The 27,665-nt window shown below is 42.1% G+C and overlaps 1 protein-coding gene and 1 long non-coding RNA gene across 5 annotated transcripts in view; one reads left to right on the plus strand and one right to left on the minus strand.

Annotated features, from left to right (window-relative positions):
* The window catches only part of LOC148149753 (uncharacterized), a 29,978-nt gene extending 25,513 nt beyond the window's left edge, over nt 1–4,465 (minus strand). Inside the window, exon 1 of one of the 2 annotated variants that reach the window (XR_015757349.1) lies at nt 4,331–4,465. This is a non-coding gene — a long non-coding RNA (uncharacterized LOC148149753). Of the gene's footprint in view, nt 1–1,606; nt 1,644–4,330 lie in introns of those variants that run through there. The other variant, XR_015757350.1, reaches the window with a different exon arrangement.
* A 167-nt stretch (nt 4,466–4,632) lies between these two features.
* Nucleotides 4,633–20,576, plus strand: slitrk5 (SLIT and NTRK like family member 5). Of its 3 annotated transcripts, none has more exons than XM_043691447.2 (2): nt 4,633–5,673; nt 7,474–20,576. In XM_043691447.2, exon 2 carries the CDS (start codon nt 7,518–7,520, stop codon nt 10,275–10,277), a length of 2,760 nt encoding a protein of 919 aa, XP_043547382.2. In that variant the 5' UTR covers nt 4,633–5,673; nt 7,474–7,517; the 3' UTR covers nt 10,278–20,576. The 3 variants fall into 3 exon arrangements, with proteins under 3 accessions (XP_043547382.2, XP_043547383.2, XP_043547381.2); XM_043691448.2 differs by lacking the exon at nt 4,633–5,673 and adding an exon at nt 6,274–6,637; XM_043691446.2 differs by lacking the exon at nt 4,633–5,673 and having other exon boundaries at nt 6,670–20,576.
* Nucleotides 20,577–27,665: the final 7,089 nt, after the last annotated feature.

Genomic DNA, 27,665 nt, shown 5'->3' on the forward strand with positions numbered 1-27,665 from the left:
ATTACCAATTTTCTCTCGACCTCTTTATTTTAAATTAGTGGACTTACTTATCTATGCTCCAATATGGAGGAACTGTTTCAGAATCCACAGCATCTTGAATGATGGCCCTCAACTAAAAATAGAAGACTCCATGTTTAAGTTAATTAAGAATAATTAATGTTAGTTGCTCTCCCCATTCTGTCCAAATCTTGGTAATATCACAAATACAGAGAAAGGAGCATTCTAAATAAAACAGCAAATGTATTAATTGAGCAGAAAGCGTCCTTTCAAACTATCAACCAATCTTCCAATATTTGTGCTTTAAGTTTGTGAAATTTTGGAGGTGAAGATGTTTTTGCAGCCTTTAATTCAATGGATGGGATTGAGTGAAATTAACAACGTCCAAACCTCATTGCTAACACGTGCTGAAATGATGTTATTTAAAAAAACTAATGGTTATTTGAAGCAAATAGTTATGCTTCATAGCACAGTGGATTTCAAACCATTTTAGCTATGACATATATTAGTTTGATATCATTATATAGAATCCTGATTCTGTACATTGTGATTTTGCAATTTAACATTTACTTTTGCCTCTACTACATTTGGCTCTTATTTGTCTACTCCTAATGTGTTTGATCTAAGGTTTACAAGTTAAAGTGCTTGAAGTTAAATGCCACATAGATAGTGATACTTTCTGTGATAGGATTGCAGTGAAAATGTATTTTCAATATTCAGCTTTAACACCTGAGAAATTTTGTCCAATAAAAATGGTTTTAAAAAGGAATCTGTTGACCTAAAATGGCTGCTGTGACTATTTGACAAACCCAGACAAATGGAATAAAGAAAACTGGCTGCCTTAGAATCACTATTTGAATCAAGAGATGCTGAAATACGAAGAGGAGTTTGAAAAATTGTATGTGTTGTTTTACTCACACTCCCCCCCCCCCCCTCTTCTCTCTCATTCTCAGAAAGCAATACTGGTGAAAAAGCAACTTGAAAAACTACTGTTAAACAAGACATCAGGTTATCTGCAAGTTTCTCCACTCCAGAGAAAATGGAACAACTAAAACTGAACTATTGGGACTCCGGTTTCACTCTCGCAGCTCAAGGACTCTAAAACTGCAACTGCTTTTACCTTCCTGTCTCCGCAAATACAATTTGTGACATAGAACTCTGGGCTCTATGGCCTATATGGCTGTGCTTTTCCAGCACTACACTCTTTGACTCTGCCCAATCTTGCCACTGTTTTACAAGTGTTCTGCTATTAAACCTTTTCTAATGGACTCTAGCATTTTCCATACTATCAATGTCAATCTAACTGGTTTATAATTACCAATTTTCTCTCAACCTCTTTATTCTAAACTGGTGGACTTAGACTAGCTATGCTCCAATCCAGAGGAACTGTTTCAGAGTCCATAGAATCTTGAAGGATGACCCTCAACTAATTGTCAAATTGTTCATTTGTAAGTTGCAGGTCAGAAGAATTATAAGGATTATAATCAGGAACTCCAGTACTTAATGGCAATCTGATACTGAGCTGTCACATTAGTTGTGGTGTCTATATTCTGAGAGGTAACTAGGTAGTGAAAGCCAACACATATGCTCATCAACACTGCCACAATACCAGTCTCTGAAGACTATTCCTCGATAGTGGTCAGCGCAACATTAATTGTCAGTCCACAGCTGACTTCCACCAGTTTATACAAATGTGAACCCTCAGGTCCTGCAAAGAGAGAGAAAAAAAGTATGAATATGAGAGATGGAGTGTATAAAGAAATTAGAACATTTGTGAAGAGTGACAATGAGGGATGAGAAAAACCACATGACAACACCCAGTGCAAGCAGATCAACTGCAATAATTGATCATCACTTTTACACTTGTGATATGTAAATGGTTTCAATGTGGGATATAGTACTGGCTCAAAGGTAGGACACAGAGGGTGATGGTGAGGGGTTGCTTTTCAAACTGGAGGCCTATGTCCAGTGGTGTGCCACAAGGATCGGTGCTAGGTCCACTGCTTTTCATCTTTTAGATACATGGTTTGGATGTAAACATAGGAGGCATGGTTAGTAAGTTTGCAGATGACACCAAAATTGGAGGTGTAATGGACAGCGAAGAAGGTTACCTCAGAGTACAACGGGATCTTGATCATATGGACCAAGGAGTGGCAGATGGAGTTTAATTTAGATAAATGTGACTTGCTACATTTTGGAAGGGCAAGTCAAGGCAGGACTTATACACTTAATGGTAACATCATGGGGAGTGTTGCTGAACAAAGAGACATTGGAGTGCAGGTTCATAGTTCCTTGAAAGTGGAATTGCAGGTAGACAGGATAGAGTAGAAGGCGTTTGGTGTGCTTGCCTTTATTGGTCAGTGCATTGAGTATAGAAGTTGGGAGGTCATGTTGCGGCTGTACAGGATATTGGTTAGGCCACATTTGGAATACTGCATTAAGTTCTGGTCTGTCTGCTATAGGGAAGATGTTGTGAAACTTGCAATGGTCTAGAAAAGATTTACAAGGATATTGCCAGGGTTAGAGGGTTGAGCTATAGGGAGGGGATGAAAAGGCTGGGGCTATTTTCCCTGGAGCATCAGAGGCTGAAGGATGAACTTATTTCTAGAGGTTTCTAAAATCATTAGGCGCATGGATAGGGTGAATAGATAAGACTTTTCTCTGGTGTGGGCAAGTCCAACCCGAGACAGCATAAGTTTAAGGTAAGAGGGTAAAGATTTAAAATGGGCCTGAGGGGCAACCGTTTCACGCAGGGTGTGGTTCGTGTGTGGAATGAGCTGCCAGAGGAAGTGATGGAGGCTGGGATTATAACATTTAAAAGGCATCTGTATGAGTATATGAATAGGAAGAGTTTAGAGGGATATGGGCCAAATGCTGTCAAATGGAACTAGCATTATTTGGGCTATCTGGTCTGCATGGATGAGTTGGACCAAAGGGTCTGTGTCCATGCTGTACAGATCTATGACTATATGAATGTAATTGTTGTATCTGGAATACATTTTCTAAAATGAGTTCAAAGAGGTTTTGAGGGTGAGAAAATGTGTGCACATTAATAAAAAAAATTAAGTGTTTCAGAAGTTTTAAATTCAGATTATAAGAGTGGAGAGTGAAAGTGTATGGGAGCCTGAAAATACATGAGATCAGGTGTGAGTGGGCATGAGATTGAATGCATATGGGTAGGATCAGTTGTGCTTGCTTGGGGATGCAGTGAATATCTGTGTGAGACGGTGTGAGTTTGAACATGTGTGGGACAATGTCAGAGTGCAGGGGTCAGATGCCGTTTCAGCATGTGTGGGACAGTGTGGGAGTTTGTGGGGGACAGTCTGTGCAGAACAAAGTCAAGACAAGTCTGGTAAGATTCCTGCTCGCTTACAGTTTGAAGCTACCTAATTTTCAAATGAGAGATCAGAAACTGATGTCACAATAGAACTATAGGGTTAGCTGTGGGTGGCTACATGTAAGCTGTAAATATCATTGTAGATTATCCATATAAAAAGACAGCAAAAGGATTTGAAATAGTCTTAAGGAGAAACTATCTGTTAAAACAATAATGTTTATAAATTTTAAAATTGGTTTATTTTTCTATGTATTCCACACTAGGGTTTCCAGATGAAACTGAACCAAATTTATCAAATTTACATGTCATGTCCTCTTTGTCTATGAAATGCCAGCAGCTAGGAGTCCTTATTCCCTACGCATGACTTGCATGGTGTTCAATGGAGTCAGCACTACATTTATCATAGACAATTTTGTTTATATCTTTGTTACTCGTTGCTTCATTTCTAAAATGCACTATAATGCTAACAGATAGAGTGGACATGCACATCTCAACAACGTGGTACAGACATGATGCAAATGAAAATAATAACAGCATAAACTCAATTCTCAATGTCAGTCCACATCCTGCGGCCTGCTCCACCACTGCAGACATTGAACAAACATAAAATGACGATTGGATTATAGTGATAACACATCAACCACAACCTCGTTTTCTGCAATGCTTTGACTGTAGTAAAACAGTCCGAGGAATTTCACAGGAAAATTATCGAGTAAAATTTGACACCCATACAAACACGTAAAGAGATATTAGGGCAGATGATCAAATGTTGGCACGTAGAAAAGAGAGGAAAGAAGGGTCTGTGTGAGTCAGGTCCTTAACAGCTGAGGCACCGCCATCCAGCGGGGATCCACGAAAAGAGGCAATGTACACAAAGACCAGAATTGGAGGTGTGAGGTGGATACAGGATCACAAAGTTACAGAGGACTGCACAGGATATTATAGCTCGCTGTGCGTTTGCGTGATAGTTATCACTGTGTCAACTTTTCAACTCACATTTCTGGCCGCCGTAAGTACGATAACTTTTGCGCACGGTGAGAAGTTATTACCGCCTGTGTTTCAAAATAAAGAAACTAAAACTCAGTGGGAAATAGGACCCTGAGCGGTGACCATCCCTGAATCCAGATTTTTTAAGGTTCCTCCTGTCGGAACGTCAGCAAAGTCAAATACTGTAGTTGTGGAGTTTTGTGTCCTTCTTTATTTCTGTCACCCTGCACTGCCATCTATTGGCCATCAGCTACAATCAGTTCATTTCTCTCTGTGTGTGTCTGTGTGTGTGTGTGCGCTGTTCACCCCCGCTGCGTATTTGCCTGCTGTTTGGGAAATGGCTAGAATGACAAACAACCACGCTGAGTACAGTAAATACTGACGCTCCTACAAATGGTTTGTTAGCGCTGATTTATCACCCTCTTAAAAAATATGGACTGGATCGGCCTTGGTGGAATGAATAGAAATTACAGCGTTCAGAGAAAAAAAATAATCGGAGGAAGAGCGCTGTCCGAAACTCGCAAAAGACTCGGGTGCATTTTCCAGACATACTACGTGCTACTCGATTTTGTGTTTCATTTCACTGAATGGCCATTTGAAACTGAAGATTTCGTTTTTCCGACCTCCCCTGCCAACTAATAGCTTGGATTAACCTGACTGTTGACAGCACGGTAATAATCGTCCCAAGGCAATGGATAAATGGAAAGGGAAAGTCGACAAGGAGAGAGGACCCACAGCGAAAGTCCTTCCGCATTCCCCGGGGCTCGAATGGATTCGAGGTTGACACCGCGGTGAATTTCTCCAGACGGCCACGCTTCCCGGCTTCCACATCCGACTTTCCTCTTTAAGGCAAAAAGCCAAGAGACGGACGAGTTCGCTCCAGCCATATTCTACAGTCGGTGACTGCGAGGCATCTTGTAACATAGTCGGGCTGGCGGAGGAGTGGTGCTGCTGCTGCTTTTGGACTGTGGTGGGGGAGTGTGGGCTGCAGCGGTGGTAAACCAGAGGATGTGCTTCTGTGAGCAAGGGGCTGGGGACCGGGCGGAGGGGCTGCTGCCGACCCGGCTTGTCTTGTTCACTGTCTGCTAAAGTTGGTGGAAGTGCAAGTGGGGGAGAAGTGGAGCGTCCGTCCGTCCGTTCGGCGGGCGGTCGCGCAGCGAACGTCGTGAGCAGGAGCTCGTCCACAAAATCTCTCTATCTCGAGTGCGACCGCGATTACCCCTAAACAACAGCCACTTGGAAGGATTACTAATCACCTTCCAAAAGCGCCAGTTCCACTCGGATCGCGGCCGGAAACGGACCCCCACCCTCCGAACCCCTGCAATGTTGTGAGATTTCAGGAGACGAGCTGGGTAGGTGAATCCTAATTTCATTAGAACTGAATGTACGGGGATCTAAATCGGCCACCACTGTGTCTTGGTGCTGAAGTAAGCGGGTTTAATGTGTTGTGTGTATGTGTGCCAGATGCAGTAGTCAGAAGTATTGAGCGCTGAGCAAAAACAATGTTAAAACAAAACCTCCTTTGATACTAAAATGAGACATATATGAGAATCCGGAAAAGTAAATTGCGCTGGGCATTGTTTTAATCAGTGTTGAGATCAAATGCGTGAAGTTTCGTGTTTCTTGCTATATTTCCCGTTAGTATGTTTGATTAAATAGTAAAACTTTTTCTTTTGGGTGGGGGCCTGGGAAGAAGGTTGATCAAAGTACCCCAGCAGATATCGCAGAGATCAGAATAAGGTAAAGGGATATTAAAATGGGGGGGTGGGGGGGAACAGCGTCCTCACACCTCCATAATGCGAAGGGGATTCCGACTGGAAATAATAATTGTGTTGAAGTGTTGTGCTTAAACGTTGCACCTTGTGTATTGGACAGCCTGGAGTTGCACAGTGGGGACACACAAATCGCGGTCAGGATGAAGTGATTTCCAGCATTAATGGGTCGAAATATGCATCTCCTTTTTTTTTATTGCGGAGTGATGCAGTGCCTGAATGAAAACAAAAAGCGCCAGGAAATCGGATTTGTTCGAGCGAAATGAAATTTGGGTATTAAATCACTGACGTAGATCATTTGTTTGCCTTTAATCAACTTGAATGTATCTTTTTACCCGGAAGGATGAAGGGCTGCGACAGTTACCGCCGAATCTGACCAGCATTTCCTACGCTGGCACATTGGTGACTGGCTTTATCTAATTACAAATGTTGTAATCTAGCGACTTGCATCAAGGTTTGCATTTTGCCAAATTCCGAATGGAAGTCAGATATGACAGAATATGTCGAGCTCTCCTTCAAAGCCGCTAGTGTTTGGGGACAAGGGGTAAGTTGGTTCGTGGGGTGAGGGTGGGGAGACCAGCATTCTGTCCGAATTGAGCGAAAAACAATAAAGCCATTTGTAGCCTGTTTATTATAATTGTTATTTCCCGAATCACTTTACTGTGCTTGAAGTGAAGCCTATGAGCCGCATTGCTCTGTCAGAGCGCTCAGTCGCTTCTGAAGCCTTTTGTCCCCCTCCTTGTTGGGCAAGAGGGGTTTTGGAAGAGAACAGTTGATCTGGAATTAGCTGCAGAGAGAATGTGTGCGTTTGGTCAGCGCTGGTATTATATTATTTTCCAAAACACAAAGATGCTTTTGAAAATGGCCGTGATTTCTTTTGAATCGGGGGCTCCTGGCTCATCTCATCAACGAATAGATTTGAAATGTGGTCAAATGCATGTTGATGCTGGAGTGACGTTAACGCAGTGGGTGATAAGTGACGCTCACACTAAAATGCAACTTCCTATCTCAACTCGGAGGAGCCTCCTAGCTTTGCCTTTAGCCAGGCGGCACAGTGCAGTACGTCTCTCTCTCTGCCCAGTTACAGCCTGCGAGGAACTTGCACCGGAGAAGCAATCAGAGATCCTGGGAGTCATCATCGGGGAATGTCGTTTTCTTTAAACTTTGGATGACCTCAATCTTATTGGGGAAGGGGCGGGGATGCGATAACAATTTGAGTGCATTGCCCGCCCACCCCATTTCAAATTGGATGGGGTGGGGGGGACTGTGTGTGAGCGGGTGCTCTGTGCGTTGTTATATATGTTTGTGGTGATGGTCGTCGATGGTTCACGATGGCAAGTATTCACACTTTGCTTTCTTTCTCTCTCTGTCTTGTCGAAGGTGAGCAGCCGCGGCTGGGAGTGAGCACCGGGAGCCCCGCCGAGATGTCCGTGTGGCTAACGCGGGCCGTCGCCTTGGCTTCGTTGGTGGGCGGCTGGTGGTGGCGGCTGGAGGCGGTGGCCGGCGGAGCCGCCCCCGAGAGCTACGGCGAGGCGTGCGAGAGCCTGTGCTCCTGCCAGGAGAAGGACGGCGTGTTGGTGCTGGGCTGCGAGGACAGCCGGATCGTCAGCGTGCTGCAGCTCAGCCCGCCCCGCTGGCCCGTCTACCACCTGTTCCTGAGCGGCAACCTGCTGAGCCGCCTGCAGACCGACGAGTTCCTCAACTTCAGCGGCGCCGCCGTGCTCCACCTGGGCGGCAACCGGATCGAGGAGATCGAGGCAGGCGCCTTCCGCGGCTTGCACGCCACCCGGCGCCTGCACCTCAACAACAACCGGCTGGAGGGCCTGCGGAGGGACGCCTTCGCCGGCCTGGAGCGCCTCGAGTACCTGCAGCTGGACTACAACTACCTCCGGCGGCTGGAGGGCGACACCCTGGACCGGCTGCCCCGCCTGCAGGTGCTCATCCTCAACGACAACCTGCTGGCCGGCCTGCCCGCCGACCTCTTCCGCCACGTCCCCCTCACCCACCTGGACCTGAGGGGCAACCGGCTCCGGTCGCTGCCTCACGCCGGCCTCCTGGAGCACCTGGGCGGCCTGGCCGAGCTGCAGCTGGAGGACAACCCCTGGGAGTGCGGCTGCCCGCTGCTGGCGCTCAAGGCCTGGCTGGAGAGCATCTCGTACACGGCGCTGGTCGGCGAGGTGGTCTGCGAGACCCCGTTCCGCCTGCACGGCCGCGACCTGGGCGAGGTCTCCCGCCAGGAGCTGTGCCCGCGCCGCGCCCCGGCCCCCGTCCCCGCCGCTGCCGCCGCCGCCGCCGGGGTGGGCCTGGACTCGGACTGGAGGCCGCCTCCGCCTGCCCTGAGCACCCGGGGGTACTTCCACAGCAGCAGCAGCAGCCCGGTCCCCCCGCCCGCGGCCACAGCCCAGCACCACCACCCCACCCCCGTCACCTCGTCCCCCTCCAGGTCCCAGGCCAAAGGCACCCGCCTGCCCAAGGCGCCCTCGTCCCGGGTTAGGGTGACCACCTCCCGCAGCCCGTCCCTCAAGGTGGACGGGGACGGGGACGGGGGGGAGGAGGGGCAGGGCTACCCTTACGGCCCCATCTTCGCCTACCAGACCAAGCCGCCGGTGCCCCTGGTGTGCCCCCGGCAGTGCAGCTGCCAGCTGCAGATCTCCGAGCTCGGCCTCAACGTGAACTGCCAGGAGCGGCGGATCGAGCGGCTCTCCGAGCTGCAGCCCAGGCCCTACAACCCCCGCAAGCTGTACCTGAGCGGCAACCGGCTGGCGGCGGTGCGCCGCGGCGACTTCGACGAGGCGGCCGGCCTCGAGCTGCTGCACCTGGGCCACAACCGGATCGCGGCGGTGCAGGACGGCGCGTTCGCCAACCTGACCCAGCTGCGGCGCCTCTACCTGAACGGCAACTGCCTGGAGGCGCTGGGCGCGGGCACCTTCCGCGGGCTGCGCAGCCTGCGCTACCTCTACCTGGAGTACAACGCGCTGCGGCGGCTCGGGCCCGGCACCCTGTCCCCGGCGCCCGGCCTGCAGCTGCTCTTCCTGCACCACAACCTGCTGAGGGCCCTGCCGCCCCGCCTGTTCGCCGGGCTCAACCTGACCCGGCTCAGCCTGCGGGGCAACCGCTTCGCCTCGCTGCCGGTGGCCGGCCTCCTGGAGCAGCTCGCCTCCCTGATCCAGATCGAGCTGGACGAGAACCCCTGGGAGTGCGGCTGCCCGCTGCTGGGCATGAAGCGCTGGCTGGAGCGCCTGGGCCCCGGCGCCCTGGTGCGCCGCCTCGCCTGCCACTCCCCCAAGCACTTGGCCGGCCACGACCTGGCCTCGCTGCGCGCCGACCTCATCTGCCCGGACCACTCGGACGAGGTGGCGCTCTCGACGCCGTCGCTGCCGCAGCCCGCCCCGCCGGGGGCGGCCGCTCGGCCCCTCGCCACTGCCGGCGCGGCCACCCCGTTCCCGGCGGACGGGGGCTCGGTGGTGCCCCTGTCGGTGCTCATCCTCAGCCTGCTGCTGGTCTTCCTGGCGTCGGTGTTCGTGGCGGCCGGCCTCTTCGTGGTGGTGATGAAGCGGCGCAAGCGGGCGCAGAGCGAGCGCACCAGCACCAACAACTCGGACGTGAGCTCCTTCAACCTGCAGTACAGCGTCTACAGCCACGGCCCGGCGCCCAAAGCCAAGAGCCCCGCCGGGCACGTCTACGAGTACATACCCCACCCTCTGGGCCACATGTGCAAGAACCCCATCTACAGGTCCCGCGAGGGCAACTCGGTGGACGATTACAGGGACCTACACGAGCTCAAGGTCACCTACCGAAACCCGGTGGAGGACGAGCGAGAGAACCAGTTGAGGAGCCCCTCGTACAGCATCAGCACCATCGAGCCCCACGAGCAGGTCTCCCCAGTTCAAGACATGGACCATTTCTACCGTGGCATCTTAGAGCCGGGCAAACAATCGCCCACTGGCAACAGTGTTGAATATAAATTTAGTAGCCCACCAAACTATAATTACTCACCGAACTATGAAGTTAGACGCCAGTATTTGCATCCGGAGAGGATGAGGGAGACGGTGCTCTACGGGGCACCCAGTAATGTATATGCCGAGCAAATTAGAAATGATTACCTGGAACTGAAAGCAAAGCTTCACATCGAGCCGGACTACCTCGAAGTTCTCGAAAAACAGACAACGTGCAGTCAGTTCTAAGCCACAGAGTTGTTTATATACAGTATTTATTTCTAATTATCTGAAATTCGGTTTTATTTTTATTGTTTCCTTTTCATTTCACATACTTGTTTGAGGAGAAAGTGTCTTGGCCACCAGATAATCACCTTGAAAGGAGATTTCAGCCAGGGGTGTGCACCGCAACTCACGGCACCATTGAAACACTGGAGTTTGCTAGGATCAGAGGACCCTAAACTGAAGATTTTCCTCGTGATATACTGACAATAGGCATAAGTAAACGTATTGGGTTTCATTGCCCCAGACGGGAACCTTACAGTCTTTCTTACATTAACTTGCCCATCTGGAAGCAGTTTTTTAAAAAAAAATTACTTAACTAAATTAGCATCACATTGTGTTAGTAAATTGCAGTTTCTTCATGTGTACAACAAGCCAGGTATTTTAGTTACAAAGTAGACCGATACAATACTTTATAGTCACATACACAAAAAAATCACCTGGTAGTTACCTCTCCAACCAAAATATTTTGCTTATTCCTAGATGACATCAGAAATATCGCATGTTGTACAAAAATGCTCCAGTTCATTTTTGCAGTTTTGCAACATGACTCAACATACCTGATGAGTGGATCAAAGTGTGTCATAGGTGATGTCAGTGCACAATTTGGATTTGGTTCTAGCTTCAGCTGTCTTTATAATTAGTCAAAATGGTCATTCATTGAACTTCACGAGGCTAGCACATCCCTAATTTTAGTATGAAGCTCTTATTCTTAAAGTGGATGTCTTTGTATGCATTCTGCACTTTTAAATTAGAAAGAAACCTGAGGTCTTTAATATTCATCTCAGAATTGCACAATTGAGTGTGTGCACTGGGGCCACGCAGGGCTATCTGTTGGATTGTACAAATCTGTATGTAGTGTCTGTACCCTTGTAAAAAAAACTGAACGGGGTAGTTATATTACACCACCAGGTGTTAAAACTGGCTATTGGTGTGACTTTTTTAAAGACCATATATAGTTTTAACAAAAAATAAATTATAACAGGCAGTTGAACTTCAAAACAATGGCAGATTGCTTTGCATTGGCTACACATTAAAGCCAAATAAAGAGAGATGACAGTGCAGTGAGAATCTCTTGTCAGGAAGCAGCATTTTAATTGGATTTACTGTTGTCATTTTAAATATTTGTTGACATGGAATTGTATTTATTTGTCAAACTGGATTTTCAATATGAGCCAGCAGCAAGCTTAGTAATCTTAAGTTAAGGGTTAAAGTGATCTGTTGATGAAGGAATTCTAGTTAAAGAAGCATCCAGAGGTAGACCTGGAAATTTGACTCTACAGACTGCATTAGCATCCCCAGTAGAGGTCTCCACAGCAATCATCAGCAGTATTTTAAATCCAAACCCTTAAATTGTTAAATATGATATTTGTACCACATCCTCTAATACTATAATTAACATATATACATGAGAAGGTCAATATTAAATTAGTAATTTTTTTCACATTAATTGGTTCCTAAATAAAGTCATGTTTTCACATGTCAAGGGATTTACAAGTGTTCAAATGGCCAGGCCTTCTTCCCTACACAGTATTCATTTAAATAATTTGTAAACTCCAAAAAGGTTTTTTAAATACTGCTGTAAAGTGTTTTTTTTACCAGCATTTATCATTATTTTCACACAAACATATCAGTAAGACGATTTAGTTCATTAGGTAATGTGAAGGAAACCATCCAGACATGATTTTCTACTGTAGGTCTTTATTGTGGAACATTGTAGATTTATTTTATGATGCAATACTTTTCTGTGGTACTGCAAACATAATTCAGATCTAATTGTCACAGAACAAAAATTGATGCATTGCCCTCTGAAACCTGTTAAGTAATTTAATTTAATTACATTGGATTTTCTGGAAGTTTTGATGTAAAATACAAATTGGTACTATCAAAAGTTATACTGATTTCCCAAAGGATTTTAACTTGTGGACATATTTTCATTATTATAGCAAATTAGAAAGCACCATCTTTACTATTTTCACCTGATTACATTATACTGAAGACTCAGTAAACCCTTTTCACTCTTGCTTCTTGTAATATGTAACCATCATGGCCAGTCTTAAGATGGGGCTGGTTCTAGTTTTGTGGAATTTAACAGTGCATTATAAGTATAGTGGGAATATACTGTTACTTATCATGAATGTACCTATTTTCATTTTGTTTTTTTCTCATAGTGCATACATGTTAAGGTAGGCAGGCATATCTGGGAAAAGACAGTTGGAGTGTAGATTATCAGATGCATTCTATCTTCTTTGCTTGGCCCAAGTGTAATGCAGCAGCATACCAATAAAGGAAATCCAGTCTTTCTCCTTTCCTTGCTGAAGATGTTGCCACTGTATGCCACATGCACTAAGTTTATTTCATACACCGCTGTCTAATTTTCTCCATTGCTGATTTAAACTGCATGGTACAACAAAATACATCCTGACTGACTGGGTTATTGAGATTAGTTTATCACCATGCAAATTTGTTAAAAGGGAAAAGATTTTGGACAATCTTCATTATTTAATTCAATGCAGCTTGAGATAGTTATGCCAGTGCCATTCATTGAAGTGTTCATGCATAAACCAAATATCTATATAACTCAGATTGAGTTAGCTGTTGAATTATTGTTCCCAGAAAAAAAGAAACAATGCTTAACTCTTTGAATTCCAAGTCAAATCCAATCTCATATCTATTTAGTTTTTATGAGCGAAGTAATTATTTGTATTCTTCATAAATACGTTAAAAATAATCCATTTAAAGTACAATGGCCAAATCTTGCTGGAATAGGGCATCATTATTGTTTAGATGCTTTTTTTTTTCACCTGAGAGTTAAAACGCTTTTTTTGCGTTGGAGCTTGTTGCCAGTAAAAGCTGATAACAATGGGTGACAGCAACAGGATAACTGGGACCTGGGTGAGTAATAGGACCATCGTTAAAACTCACTAATAAAGCAGGTTTAAGGCTTGAGAGAGAAGAACAGGAAAAATAGAAAATAAGGATAAATTAGAAACAAATCCGGTCTGGAAATTGAAAAGATAAGAAAGCAAGATTGGATTGGAAAAAAAGAAAGTGTGCAAGTATTTACATTTAAAATGTGCAAAATATTTGCTAACTTTATTACATGCAGGAAAGAGGCTCAGCAGTTTAAATTATTGCAGTTCTGAACCAGATTAATCGGCACTGCATTATTAGTTTTATTTGATTAAAATATTTGTATTGTATGCTGTTAATTTTAAGCACTAATGTTTTCCTAAGTATTGTGCAAACTTAACGCATTATTAAAATTAATGGAAGGATAAAAAAGAGATGCCTTTTATGGGAAGAAAGTGCAGAGTGGCAAAAATCAAGTAGCTAATTCTGGAGATTCACAATTCATGAACTATCTCTTCATGTCTTGATTGTCCTGCCAAATTTGTCTATTAATAATGGTATGTCTAAGAAAGATTTTTACTTTTTCAGCAAGGTATGGCCACTTCAAGGTAATAAAACTGTGACTACCTGGATGGTTAAAATCATCATAATTTCTATTTATTAAGTGATGGTTTGGGAAGTTTATTGTTTGAACTCATATATAATTTCAGAAAATCTAAGTTGCAGTGACGTATTTTTGAGCAATGATTGATCAAATTATTGCATAAGATTAAATAACATCTATTACAACTTACCAAATTACATCAAGTAAATGTTCAAAGAAATGCATTATGTTCATTTAGTTATAATTGATAAAGTAGCACGCCTCCTATCTACAAACCTTACCAATCCAAATTATTTCAACAACAATATTCCCTGGAATATTAAACTGTAATTTACAAGTATAGAAACAGACAAGCATTCAAATTGTCTTCCCACAAAAATTTTAAATTTGATAATTATTTTTAAACCACTGACTGATAAGATTTAAAATCCTTGGTAGATTTTTTTTTTGTCTGGGATACTGAAGTTTTGTGTAGTGAATTTTTACACAGGTGTGAATGAAGTAAAAAACAAAATGGTGCTCAACAGTACAATCTGACACTTTCTCATTAGGATGAAAGAATACTTATATTGATTTATGCAGTATTTATTTATTTTATCTTTTCATCAACAGAAAATTTAGATGAAATCTTAATTTTTAATGCAATCGGAGTGTGACTAAAACTTTGAATATGTGACCCAAAATGTAAGAATCATGCTCAAAATACATAATATATGGAGTACAGAGAAATGGATCTTGTTAGATGTTCATCTCAATACTATTTCACATGAATCCAGGTAAACATTATCATCCATTTATGCTGGTTATTAGCCACTTCAGAGAAGGCACCTTAAAATAGCATTGAAGAAATAAGTCAGTTGTAAAGTTAATAGCTGAAGGTGTAAATTAAACATGCTGCACAAAAGATGGAATGAACACCTCTGATTTTGAGGTGTTCTCTGATAGAGTATTACTTTTTTTTTACATTGTACATCCCTATAAATAATGTTTCACTAAAAATGAATCGTTTGTTTAAATTTGAAAGGCTCTCAATGCACTACAATTACTATTGATTCCCATAAGATTCAGTTTTGTGACATCACCTGAATTTCTGCTGGTCCCTGCAGAAACTGGTTTGCTGTGTCAGTGTTCAAGTATCATATACTGCAACACAAAGTCACAAGGTATTAACAATAAATTCATAAGCAGATCCGTACTACAGTATTGCTACAAAAGTTGTTGATGGATAATTACAAACAGAATAGGAAGAAGGTAATTAAGATTTGTTTTAAATAAATAATTTATTTTGTGCTCAGGAGGAGTAAAACAATCTTTTATTGTTTTATTGTATTGTATTGAATATAATAACTATAGTTTTATCTTTGAAAAGTTAAAATTATTGAGTGAATTATGGCAACAAAGCAACTCAAGCGAACCTGTGCTCAGGACTGATTTGTAGAATAGTTGACTGTTTCCGTGACATGCTTATGATTTGTTGTGTCTTATTTTAAAAAGAATATATATTATATTAGTCTGCTACATTTTTATGATTAAAGAGAAAACCTGACATTAATTTACAGCAAATTAAATTGACATATGATTTATTGTTTTATTAATTACCTAGGGAGTTTCCTGACTTTGGTGTTTTCTTTTCAATCCAATTTTATTTTAGTGGTCTGCAAGGTAAAAGTAAAACAACACTTGGCTCTATAGGGATTGGAAATTCAATACATACATTCGAGCCATCACACAAAGTGATACAAACATTCCTGTGAATCACAAAGACTCCTGTCATCCCCCTGGAATATGAAACATAGAAAATAGGAGCATGGGTAGGCTAACCAACCATTTGATCATGCTTCCACATTCATTGTGATCCAACTCACTACTCTAATCCTTTAGTCCCAAGTGCTATATCAAACTTCTTGAAATCATACAATGTTTTGTTCTTGACTGTTCTGTGGTAGCAAATTCCATAGGCTAACTACTCTCTGGGTGGAGAAATGTCTCCTTATCCCAGTCTTAAATCATTTACCTGGTGTACTTGAACTGTGATCCCTGATTGAGGACTAACCTCCATCATTAGGAATTTTCTGCATCTACACTGCCTAGTCCTTTAAACATTTATCCAATTCATGCGATCCCCCTTAGTTCTTACAAACTGCAGCAATACTAACTGATTCAACCTCTCCTCATTCATCTGTTCTACTGTTCCAGAAATCAGTCTGGTAAATCATAGCTGTTTTCCCTCTATAGCAAGAACATTTTTCCTCTGATAAGGAAACCAAAACTGTGCACAACATTCCAGATATGGTCCCACTCAGGCCCTGTATAATTGCAGCATGATATCACTGCTCTCGCACTTGAATTCTTTGGCTATGATGGCAAAATTTAATTTTGCTTCTTTACCACGTGCTGCATCTGCATATTTACCTCCAGTAACCAGTTCAAAGCCCAGGTTTCATTGCACATTTTGTGCTCTCAGATATAGCCATTCCGTTAATAAGCTATTTTCCTGTTTTTTTTTTTGCTCTCAAGAGTGGATAACCTCACATGTATCCACATCGTACAGCACACACCATGCATTTGCAAATTCATTTAGTTTACCCAAATCACAGCAAATAATTTGTATTTTCCCCACAACTCATCACCAACACAGCTTGTGTCATCTGCAAATTTAAAGATATTACATTGAGTTCCCTGTTCCAAATCACTGATATATTTTAGCAAGAGTTGGGGTCCTAACAGTGATCCTTGTGGTACCCTACTATTCGCTGCCTGTTTTCTTTGTTTTTCCTCTTTCTTTCCTATCTGCAAACCAGCTTTCTATTCATCTCAATACACCACCTCCAACCCTTTGCACTTTAATATTGCTCATTAATCTCATGTAAAACTTTGTTGAAAGCCTTCTGAAAGTACAATAAAACATGTTCCTGACTACCTCTCATCCACTTTACTCGTTATCCTTGAAGAAACTCAGTAGATCTGTCAAACATGATTTTGGAAATCAATGCTGTCTGTCTTGTCCTGCCACTTTTTTCCCCAAATGCTCAGCTATTGTATGGCAATTAAAAAAAAACATTCTGCACACCATTGCGCACAATATCGCAACATAATCCCTGACACACTTATTTAATTATTCTTCAGTTAGAGAACATTTGAGCCCTATCCGTATTTTTTTCTTTGTAACAGGAAAGTCAGATCAGCAAAAACACTCATTGCTATTTCAACCTAGCTAAATAGAATTATTCAACAGAAGAAATAATTCCAATGTATCTTGTTAAGGAAAACAAAATGACAATTTAAGGAAACTTTTAGTTTTTGTTTTCAATTTGCAAACCTTAAGTACCAAATTAAAGTAGCTGGACTTTGCTCTCAGTATTTCAGTTTCATTAGTGTTATTGAAATGACCCCTGAAAATGTTATTTTTGAATGGGAATAATACCAGTTTAATTGACTTAAACGTAACAATCTAGTCTACATGCAGTTTGCTGATCTGTTCACATTCACAGTGAATCTTTACAGCATCCTCACAGCTCTTTGACTTCATCTTAATTGTAATTTTTTGGTCTGTTATCAATTTGACATTTCTCTGTGCATTATTTTTAGCTCATTGGTTCAGATCTACTTGTGCGCACAATTTTAACGGAATCCTTAACCCATTTATTTTATACAGGCTAATGCATTTTTAAAGTAGCACACTGACAATTGTTGCCTGTAAACAGTTCATACACATATTTAGGTAAGAATAAAAATTGAGCTTTTTTTCCCCTATGACTTGCACCAGTATAATATATAATCTATAATTTTGGCCTGTTGGAGAAGGCTACATGTGAAATCTCATGTGCATTTGTCAGTCATTGAAATGCTGCAAGATATTCAGACTTTGTATAACTCATCCGGATACATAAAAACTGCATTGGAATATGAGAAAGCAATGAAATTTCAGAAATCTGTACAGTAGAAATCAGAAAGCAGCTGTTGTTTAATACTGAAAGTCAGACTGCTTGGATACAAAAAGATTTAGAAATTCCCCTTAGCAACAGAAGTGTGGATGAGAATGTGAAACTTATTGGAAATGTTATTCACCCAGATTAGTATAAAGAAATGCCCTGCTGATGTATCAAAGATCCAGCATATTTGTGAAAGACTGATTGGCTCCTTCTACATCATAGGTTTCTATGAATACAATGGTTTTCTGGAGGAAACGTGCATATTATAAGGAATCAAAAACATGGTTCCAAACAGCAAGACACATTTGTCTTACGGGTTAACGTGGAAATCATACGATTTATAATAGACAGAATAAAAATAGAACTATTGCAATGTCATCTTTGATGCATTAGTAATACGAAATGAACAAAATTCACAAGTACCAACCCATGCTCAAGCCTGGCTCTCCAGGTTCTAGTATTTAAATTAAGTGTACAATACTTGTATTTCCCCTTCTTTTCTCTTTACATTGCAAACCAATGACATTGAATGAATTTTACTACTGGGGTTCACAATCTGAATAAATAATGCTGATCATAAGCTTGTTACAGTTAAAGAGAAAATAAGACTTGTATTTATACAGCACTCTTCATGAATTCAAGATAAGATTACATATTTTATTTGCAAAAATATACTGTTTTGAAGGGTTATCACTTGCAATGCAGGAAACACACCAGTCAATTTACTCACAAGTTCCCACAAATGTAAACATCATAATGAGATGATAACTTGGTTTTATTGGCATTGACTTCAATAAATATTGCTTAGGACATCAAGAATAACTCCCATGATTTTTCTTTCCAAAATAGCGTCATGGAAACTTATGAGAAGGCAGTCGGGACTTCATTTTCACTGACACTCCTAAACCGGCAACATTTCCCCAGCACTGAATGTCAGCATGACATAGACATTCTAATTAGTACAGTGGAAGTTGAACCCACAACCTGAAAACTCAGAGTGGTTCTTGCAATCCATTTAGCCAAAGCTGACTTCTGAAATTGAAGCAATTGAGATAATTTCACTTGAAAAATGTAGTGTAATAAAATGGATCACAGCTTTAAAGCACAATGAGTAATGCTTATTTCCATTGAGTTAAAACTGATTGGCCAATATTACATTTATCAATTTTGTAGAATCCCTTTTGATTAGATCATTTTGCTCATATTTATTGTACGTTTTACCTGTTTTAACATGTCTCAATTTTATTTCTACATATTTTATTTCCTGTTCATTCTCAGCACTGCATTTTCTTCCCATATGATATAATGTATAACCATCTTCAACATTGAAAGTTCTCCAATTGTCTGTTAGCCAGACAATGTGCTCCACCAAAACAACCCTATGTTCCTACCCAAGCTCATCAAATAAACAAAGTGGTTCACCACAGGAGAAAGTGAGGACTGCAGATGCTAGAGATCAGAGCTGAAAATGTGTTGCTGGAAAAGCACAGCAGGTCAGGCAGCATCCAAAGAGCTGGTTATTATTTTGCCTCCATTGGCTAAAGGAAAAGGCAGGCTCTGATGCCTACCCCTATGTGCAATAACAGAGTATTGCTGCAATGTTAGGTGGAAATTTGAAATTTTCTCTTTGATACTAAAATGCACTTTTCAAGATTCACAAGGATTTTTTTCTTCGTTAGGTCAGCAGAGTAGGGGATAAGGAACAAATAAAAAAAATAGGCAAGGATCAAAGAAGGGCTCATGCCCGAAACGTCGATTCTCCTGCTCCTTAGATGCTGCCTGACCTGTTGTGCTTTTCCAGCAACACATTTTCAGCTCTCATTCATCACAGGATCCACATCTGAAGCACAGCTACCCTGGGCTCTCTCCTGGAAATGTACCTGCAAATTGTATGATTTAAGTGAAATATGACTCAGATACTGCTATGTTATTTTCTACACACTATAAACTTTTAATTTTACATTTATCAAGTAAACCTAAACTGAGTTAACATTGTTCTGTGTAAACCAAATTTTATTTTTCAGCCAATTTATTATTTAATGTTCTCGTTACTTGGATATATTATTGATGTGCAACTGGGCATACTCATGAGAAACCTTTCAGGCTTAGGTACAAATGTTTTGAAGGATGGAATATAGTACAAATCTTTGTAAAATGATGAGAGACAAATTACATTTTTCTCTTAAAGAGAGGTATTGTGATACACTGAATGTCTATTTATTGACAACAAAGTTCTGTTATTAATACTTACAAGATTTGAACATGTCAGAAAACAAGTTTTCCAATTGTTATGTCATAATCCTGAAAGTATGTTTTTGTCTGTTTCTGCAGAATTTTAATTGCATTTTTGCAATTTTCCAATATTTGTTTTGGTAAAATCTGTATACACTGCCTTGCTGGATATTAAGGAGGGATTACACAAATGATAAATTTGATTGAGAATTGTAGTGGGCATGCTAGTTTCAGCTAGCCAGTTTTCACCTCCAAAACTGCCACTGACATCTCAACACCTGTTCTATCTTTTACTGTTTCCTCAACTGTCAGCTTGTTGTGACACATCCATTCTAGTATTTCTGTGTTCCACAGAATAGTTTTTGTATTTTAATTCTATTTAATGAATGTGCATTCACTAAAATTAGGTCAAAGAATAATGGTGCATTATCCCAGGTTGTTATTGGACATTAACATGGATAACTGAGTGACCAGCAATGAACTAACAACAGAGTCTGCTGGCAACCCTTCCATCATCAAATCTTCAGTCAAACTGTGTACTCCATTTGTCCACATGGGAACAGAAGATCATTTATCCCTACAGACCTGTTCCATCATTCAGTCAGATCTGGGCCGATCCTTTCCTAATTTTTTTATTTGTTCCTTATCCCTTGCTCCGCTGACCTAACGAAGAAAAAATCCATGTGAATCTTGAAAAGTGCAATTTAGTATCAAAGAGAGAATTTCAAGTTTCCACCTAACATTGCAGCAATACTCTGTTATTGCACATAGGGGTAGGTATCAGAGCCTGCCTTTTCCTTTAGCCAATGGAGGCAAAATAATAACCAGCTGTGACAATGGATGCATTGAGCGATGCGTACAGGGATGAGAAAGCCACCAAGTAGACATTGTTCCCAATGGTGATCACTTCCCCCAACAGCAATCACTACCCCAATTACCCCAACTCAGCCTTGTGAGTGCAGTATCCTGAACCCCTCACTTGGACATTCTTTACAAGCTATGATGAAAACACAATGACTCAGCATATAACGTGGCCTCCATCATTGTTCTTCAGGGTAGAATATTGTTATACCAGCACTGGTTAGGCGGCACTTCTAGGATAAAAGAACAATTGACCATCTGATTGTCTGGCATCCCTTGGAGTCATTCTTTTCTCTGAGATGGAGGCAGAAGCCACAAACTAAGTCATATAACACCCAGATCACCAAAAAAATCTGTTATTGGGCCTCCTGGCCTGTAGACTTGGGCTCACCCTGACTTTTTACCCAGACCCACATTCCCATGAAAAATTCCAGCTGGTGCCTAGGTCCTGCTACACACTGTTAGCAATGCACAAATCAATGAGTAACTATTGAGGAAGAAGAAATGCACAGTGAAATGTCAATCTCCAGAAAGTGCTGGTGAATTATTACCACTCTGCTCTGACATGGTGACTATGCAATCCTTGGCTACCTTTCATCTTGTTCAGTTACTAGCTATTAGTCATTGTTAAGGAATTATGTGCAATGGTTTCACTTAGTCCTCCCATACGGTTAGTTCTGGAGACCCACCCACCACCCCCACTTAGATCCATTCTTAGCCCTTTCTCATTTCTCATCTATAAGCAGCTTCACAGTCACATCAACTGAACACAACTTTAGGTTCCACATTGAAAGCACTAAACTGTACCTCACCACAACATCTCTCAACTGCTGTCACACAGTTCATCCAACATGCAGTATTGGATGGCTAGACATTTCCTCCAATTAATTGAGCATCACTAGGGTTCAGTTGGCTGTTATTGTTGCCATGTAATAAGATTCTGAATTTAAATCCAACTTGAGGATCTGAGTATGAAAGTCAAGACTGACGCTCCGAAGACATATTGAAGGAGTGTGGCATTGCTGTCTTTCAGATGATATGTTGAACCAATTAAGGTTCTGCCTATCCTCTAAGATGAATATAAAGACATAAGTATCACCACAGTCTTCTGGAGAAAAGCAGAAAATCTGTCCCCAAGTTTGTGGTCAATCTTTATCCCTCAATAAACATCACATAATCAAATTACCTCGTGGTCTGTGCTTTAGACACTTTGACCAGTTTATTCATAAAATATTTACTCTTTATCTGGCTCTATCTCTCTGAGAAACAAAATTAACCAAAATGATCCATGTGTTTGATTTGGGTCACTGGAACCCCCTTCCTCTCTGACATGGGGCTGTCTTTCTATCATGAAGGTATGTATTGCAGGTCAGGGCAGATCTTATCCTGTGTCCTCTTTGGTTGCTGCATGGTCTTCTGGCATGAGTGGATATCTATCTTCACTATGGAGATGTCTTCGAGATGAGTGTTTTTATCTCCATCACCCTGGGTCTTTCAGAATGTTCTGTGACCATTGGCCAACCGGCTCATGAGCAAGGTTCGAATCATCCAGGAACTGGCTGGAAGTCAAGGTACTGGAAAGTCTGTTCAATACTTCTCCAATCCACAACACCTGGTCTTGTTGTAGCTGGTTCCCCCTGAACCTTTATAACCTTGTTGACCTTGGTTTCCACTGTTCTCTGCAGCCAATCACTGCTGGCTCTTGTTTACAGTTTGGACAATTTTCTGTCAGGCCCGATTTCCAGCTGTGGATTAGTTTAGAATGGCCAATCTAGTGAAAATGAGATCCCTAGTACAGACCATGCTCCTGTGCAGGGACTTATCAAGTCTCAGATGGATAGCCTAATTCCCCGAGTCTCTGGCCTCCCTATTGAATATAGACAATAATACCCTACATACCATCTTCCTTATGCAATAAGCTCAGCAGTGCCATATGTAAAATATCTTCATATAGAAATTGAGAATCAGTCTTTATTTACATATGTTGGTTCACCCTCAAGCCTGTTTTGGGATTAGCAGCACTTGGACAGTGTAAAATTTATACCACGCAACAATTTACATAATCCTTTCACGATACATTACGGTTCATTAATTCCTTGGCTCACTTTTTCAAGCAGATAAATTTAACTGTGAGGACAGTGAAGTAAATCAAAGTAAACAGGATAAGCAATGCAGCCAAGCGTGATGGGAGATGTATCCATTGGTGTATCTGCATGTTTGAGCCCTAGGCCCAGAAGTCATCCCACCAATGAGTCACTTTAATTTCACTGATACCCTTTTGAATTTGTTCTGTCTGTTGAATAACATAGGATTCTGCAGGATAAGTCCACAGAAAAGAAGTTTCATTGATTAGGGACTTCCTCGGACTCAATCAAAAATCACATGAACTAATTATTCCCAATTGTAACTTCTTTTCTTTCTTCCTTATATGTTTGGGGGTGTTGTGACAATAATCTCCCAATTTTGAATGCACAAATGAGCCATACTTTTCTTTAACGATAAGAAGAGTTTTGTAGTGGGTCATTTAAAAACTAGATTTCACAATCAGGGTTTGTGGGGTACAGACCTCAACCTATTTCAAAAGGGAGAAGAAAAATAAAAACTAAGGGAACATAAGATTACAGACTGGGAAGGAGAAAAACAAAATAATTCACTTCATCTCTCCTTCCTACATAATAAAAGCAAAGTGTTGGAGAAACTCTGCAGGTTTGGCAGCATCTGTGGAGAAAGAAGCAGAGTTGACATTGTCAGTCTAAGTCAAGAATGTTTTGCTGGAAAAGCATAGCAGGTCAGGCAGCATCTGAGGAGCAGGAGAATTGACATTCCTGATGAAGGGCTCCAGCCTGTAACATTGATTCTCCTGCTCCTCAGATGCTACCTGACCTGCTGTGCTTTTCCAGTAACACACTCTCGACTCTGATCTCCAGCATCTGCAGACCTCACTTTCTCCTAGTTGATTATAAGTCTAGTATTTAAATGTGTGAGATGATTCATTCTGGGAGGCCAAACAAGACAAAGGAGTATACACTGAATGGTTGGACCCCAGGAAGTACAGAAAATCAGACAGATCTTAGTATACAAGTCCATAGATCCTGATCACAACAGGATAGCTGAATAAGTGGTTCAGAAGGTATATAAATGATATTTGCCTTTATTAGTCAAAGTATTGAACACAAGAGCAGGGAATTTATAACAGAACTGTATATAAACTTAGTTAAGCCACAGCTGCAGTTCTGGTTGCCAGACAATGAGGTGGGGTGAGGAAGGAGTGGTCCTGAACATATTGTACTTGACAAAGAATTCAGCTTCATACCCTTATACCCCCACATTAATGAATTTCAGGCTCATCATCAAGCTGAACTGTTTTTCCACTGCCTCTGTCATCATGCTCACTTCTGCAGGCAAGAATCCTCTGCAACCCCACCATTCGACTGACTTTTTTACCTATCTCTAATATTGACCCTCCACTTGGACCCCTTCCTCTGGCCTCTTACCTGCCCTTGAATGCTTCATTGAAAACTGTCGCGTGACATCAGCCATTTCAATTTCTTTGCTCCTCTCATTCACTCTAACCAGTCCCTTTCTGAAATTGCCGCACTTCGCTCTCTCAGACCAACCTTGACTTTGTTATCAAACCGACTGACAAAGGTGATGCTGTTCTGGGCTGGCACATTGATCCTTATCTTGCGGAGGCCCATTGTCAACTCTCAAACAATTCTTCCTCCCTCCCTGTGGACCATGACCCCACATCTGAACATCAAGCAATTGTTGCTAGTACTGTCACTGACCTCATTACCTTTGGAGATCTTCCCCCAACTGCCTCCAACCTTATAGTCTCCCAACCCCAAACAAACAGCTACTACCTCCTTCCCAAAATCCACAAAGCAGACTGTCCTGGTAGGCCTATCTTATCAGCCTATTCCTGCCCCACTGAGCTTCCTTCCTCCTACCTTGACTTCATCCTCTCTCCAGACCCTGCTTCCCCTATATCTGTGATTTCTCTGTTGCCCTCGGCCATATTGACAATTTCCACTTCCCTGGCCCTAACTGCCTTCTGTTCGCCATGGACGTCCAATACCTTTACACCTCTATCCCGTACCAGGATGGGCTGAGAGCTCTTGGCTTCTTTCTGGACCAGAGACCTAAACAATTCCCATCCACCGCCACTCTTCTCTGTTTGGCTAAAGTTATTCTCTCACTGAACATTTTTTCTTTAATTCATCTCACTTCTGCCAAGTCAAAGGAGTGGCTATGGGCACCTGCCTGGGTCCCAGTTATGCCCTGCCTGTTTATGAGAATAATCCTTGTTCCGGTCCTACACTGGTCACCCCCAACAATTCATTTTTCTATACATTGACAACTGTTTTGGTGATGCTTCACGCTCCCGCCAAGACTTTGAAAAATTTGTTCATTTTGCCTCCAATTTCCACTCAGCTATAACTTTCATTTCATCCATTTCTAACACTTCGCTTCCTTTCCTTGATCTCACCATCTCCATTTTGGGGAATGAACTGTCCATTGCCATCCATGACAAAGTCTCTCGCTCCCATAGCTACCTTCACTACAGCTCTTCCCACCCCATGTGTTACAAGGATTCCATCCCATTCTCCCAGTTCCTTTACTGATGTCATATCTGTTTGGATGATGTCGCCTTCCAAATCAACTCTGCTAACATGGCTTCCTTCTGCCAAATATATGTGATTTCCCGCTCAATGTGGTTGACAGGGCCATCAACTGCATCTGACCCATCACCAGTGCTTTCACTCTTGCCCCTTTCCATCACTCACAACTTGTTCTCATTTTTCATTTCACCAGCATCTGCATTCAAAAGATCATTGTCTGCCATTTCAGATAACTCCATCAGAACACCAACACCAAACACAACTTCCATTCATTCCCCCGTCCGCATTTCACAGGAATTATTCTCTCCAGGACATTCTAGCCCATTCTTTAACCACCAACACCACACCTTCCCATGGCACCTTCCCATGTAACAGCAGAATGTGCAACACCTGCCCCTTTACCTCCTCCCTGCTCGACATCCAAGGGAGTAAACAGTCTTTCCAGGTAAAGCAACGTTTCACCTGTACCTCCTCCAATCTTGTGTATTATATTCACTGCACCCAATGTGGCCTACTCTACATTGTAGAAACCAAATGCAGACTGGGTAACCACTTTGCAGATTACCTCCGGCCTGTGTGCAAGCATGACCCCGACCTATCTGTAGCCAGTCATTTTATCATAGTGTCCTGCTGGCGAGCCTACTTGTCTGTCCTCAGCATGCTGCAATGCTCCAATGAATCACAGCAAAAAACTGAGGAGCAACATCTCACCTTCAGACTAGGTACCTTATAACCTTCTGGGCTCAATATTGAGTTCAACACCTTCAAATTGTGAATGCATTTCGTCCCTTTCTTTTTTTAATGTATTTTTTATTGAAAAATAGATTTTTTTAATATTACAATAAATACAAAACAATATAATTCAAAACAATACAAAGAAAGAACACCAAAAAATGCTAAAAACCCAAACCGCCCTCATGTACAAATGTATAAATATGTATAGAAAAATACATATAAAAAACTTCAACTCACTACTTAATTAAATTAATAATAACTAACAACAAAGTAATAAATAATAATAACATAGCTCAGCAAACCAAACACTTACTCTTGAATATCAAGAGCATTAGTTTTCACGTATTCATATGTTCACAGTTCCCCCTCTCTGGATATCGGACTCATAAAGCACAATCGTTACGGCTATATAAAGGCCCTTATTAGTGTGGCAGACAAATCTGTGTCCAGGTATTCCAAAAAGGGCTGTCATGTCTTATAGAAATTCTCAGTTTTGTGGTGTACCATACTTATGAGAAAATCCAAGGGGATATGCTCCATATCAATCTTGCGCCAACCCAAAAGGCCCGGGGGATTTTCGGACACCCAATCTAACAAGATATTCTTACTTGCACAGAAAGTGAGGATGTTGAAAAGTTTTTTTTTATGCTCAACTACAGGGAACACACTAAGCAGGCCAAGAAGAAGAGAGATTGGGTCCTTCTCCTCCCTTTCACCCAAAATCCCTTCCATTGCACTCACCACAGTGCTCAGTATGTTTGAAGCCTACCACAGGACCAGAAGCAATGGGTAAGAGTGCTCGTGCAGGCCTTGCACTTGCGACATGTGGAAGATAGTCCTAGTTTAAATTTTGACAAACAATCCAGAGCCAAGTGGACCCTGTGGAGAATCTTCAACTGTAAAGCATGGGTCCTATTGCAGATTGCTATCTCTCTTGCATTTTCCCAAATATCTTCCCATGCCTCTGAGGAAACCTCTACACCAAGCTCTCTCTCCTACACCCTACAGAGCCAATCAAACTCATCTGATGGGGGTGCCCCCCCCGCCAACTGATGATATAAAGTGCTGACAGAAAGTATACTCTCAGCACTGATGACCCTCCTCTCTACGTCAGATTTGTAGGGATCAGTCAAAAGTGTAGTCTTTTTTTGAATAAAATCACTAACTTGAGAAAAACAAAAGAGGTCTCTGTTAGATAGCTCATATTTCCGTGCTAACTCATCAAAGGACATAATTGTGTCTCCCTCAAATAAATCGCCCATGCAAGACACACCTCTTGCTGCCCAATGTTTGAATCATGAATCTATCATCCCCGTTTGAAAACACAGCATACCCGCAATAGGTGTAAGAGAAGATGTTTTGCCAATATTGCCTTCCCTCTGTTGAATTTCCCTCCCTGCTTTTACAATATTGATAACTACTGGGTTATGGCAGTACTCCCTAACTGTCCCCATTTTGTCCAAAAACAGCAAGCTAGTAAGAGGGGATCCTACCTGAGAGGTTTCGAAAACTAACC

Source organism: Chiloscyllium plagiosum, unplaced genomic scaffold (assembly GCF_037043375.1).
Source record: "Chiloscyllium plagiosum isolate Xiang-an unplaced genomic scaffold, Cpla_swu_hap1 HiC_scaffold_6, whole genome shotgun sequence".
Lineage (NCBI taxonomy): Eukaryota > Metazoa > Chordata > Chondrichthyes > Orectolobiformes > Hemiscylliidae > Chiloscyllium > Chiloscyllium plagiosum.

What these genes read in the sequence shown, in the direction of transcription:
- slitrk5 (XM_043691446.2), top strand. Translation starts at nt 7,425, where the DNA reads ATGGCAAGTATTCACACTTTGCTTTCTTTCTCTCTCTGTCTTGTCGAA.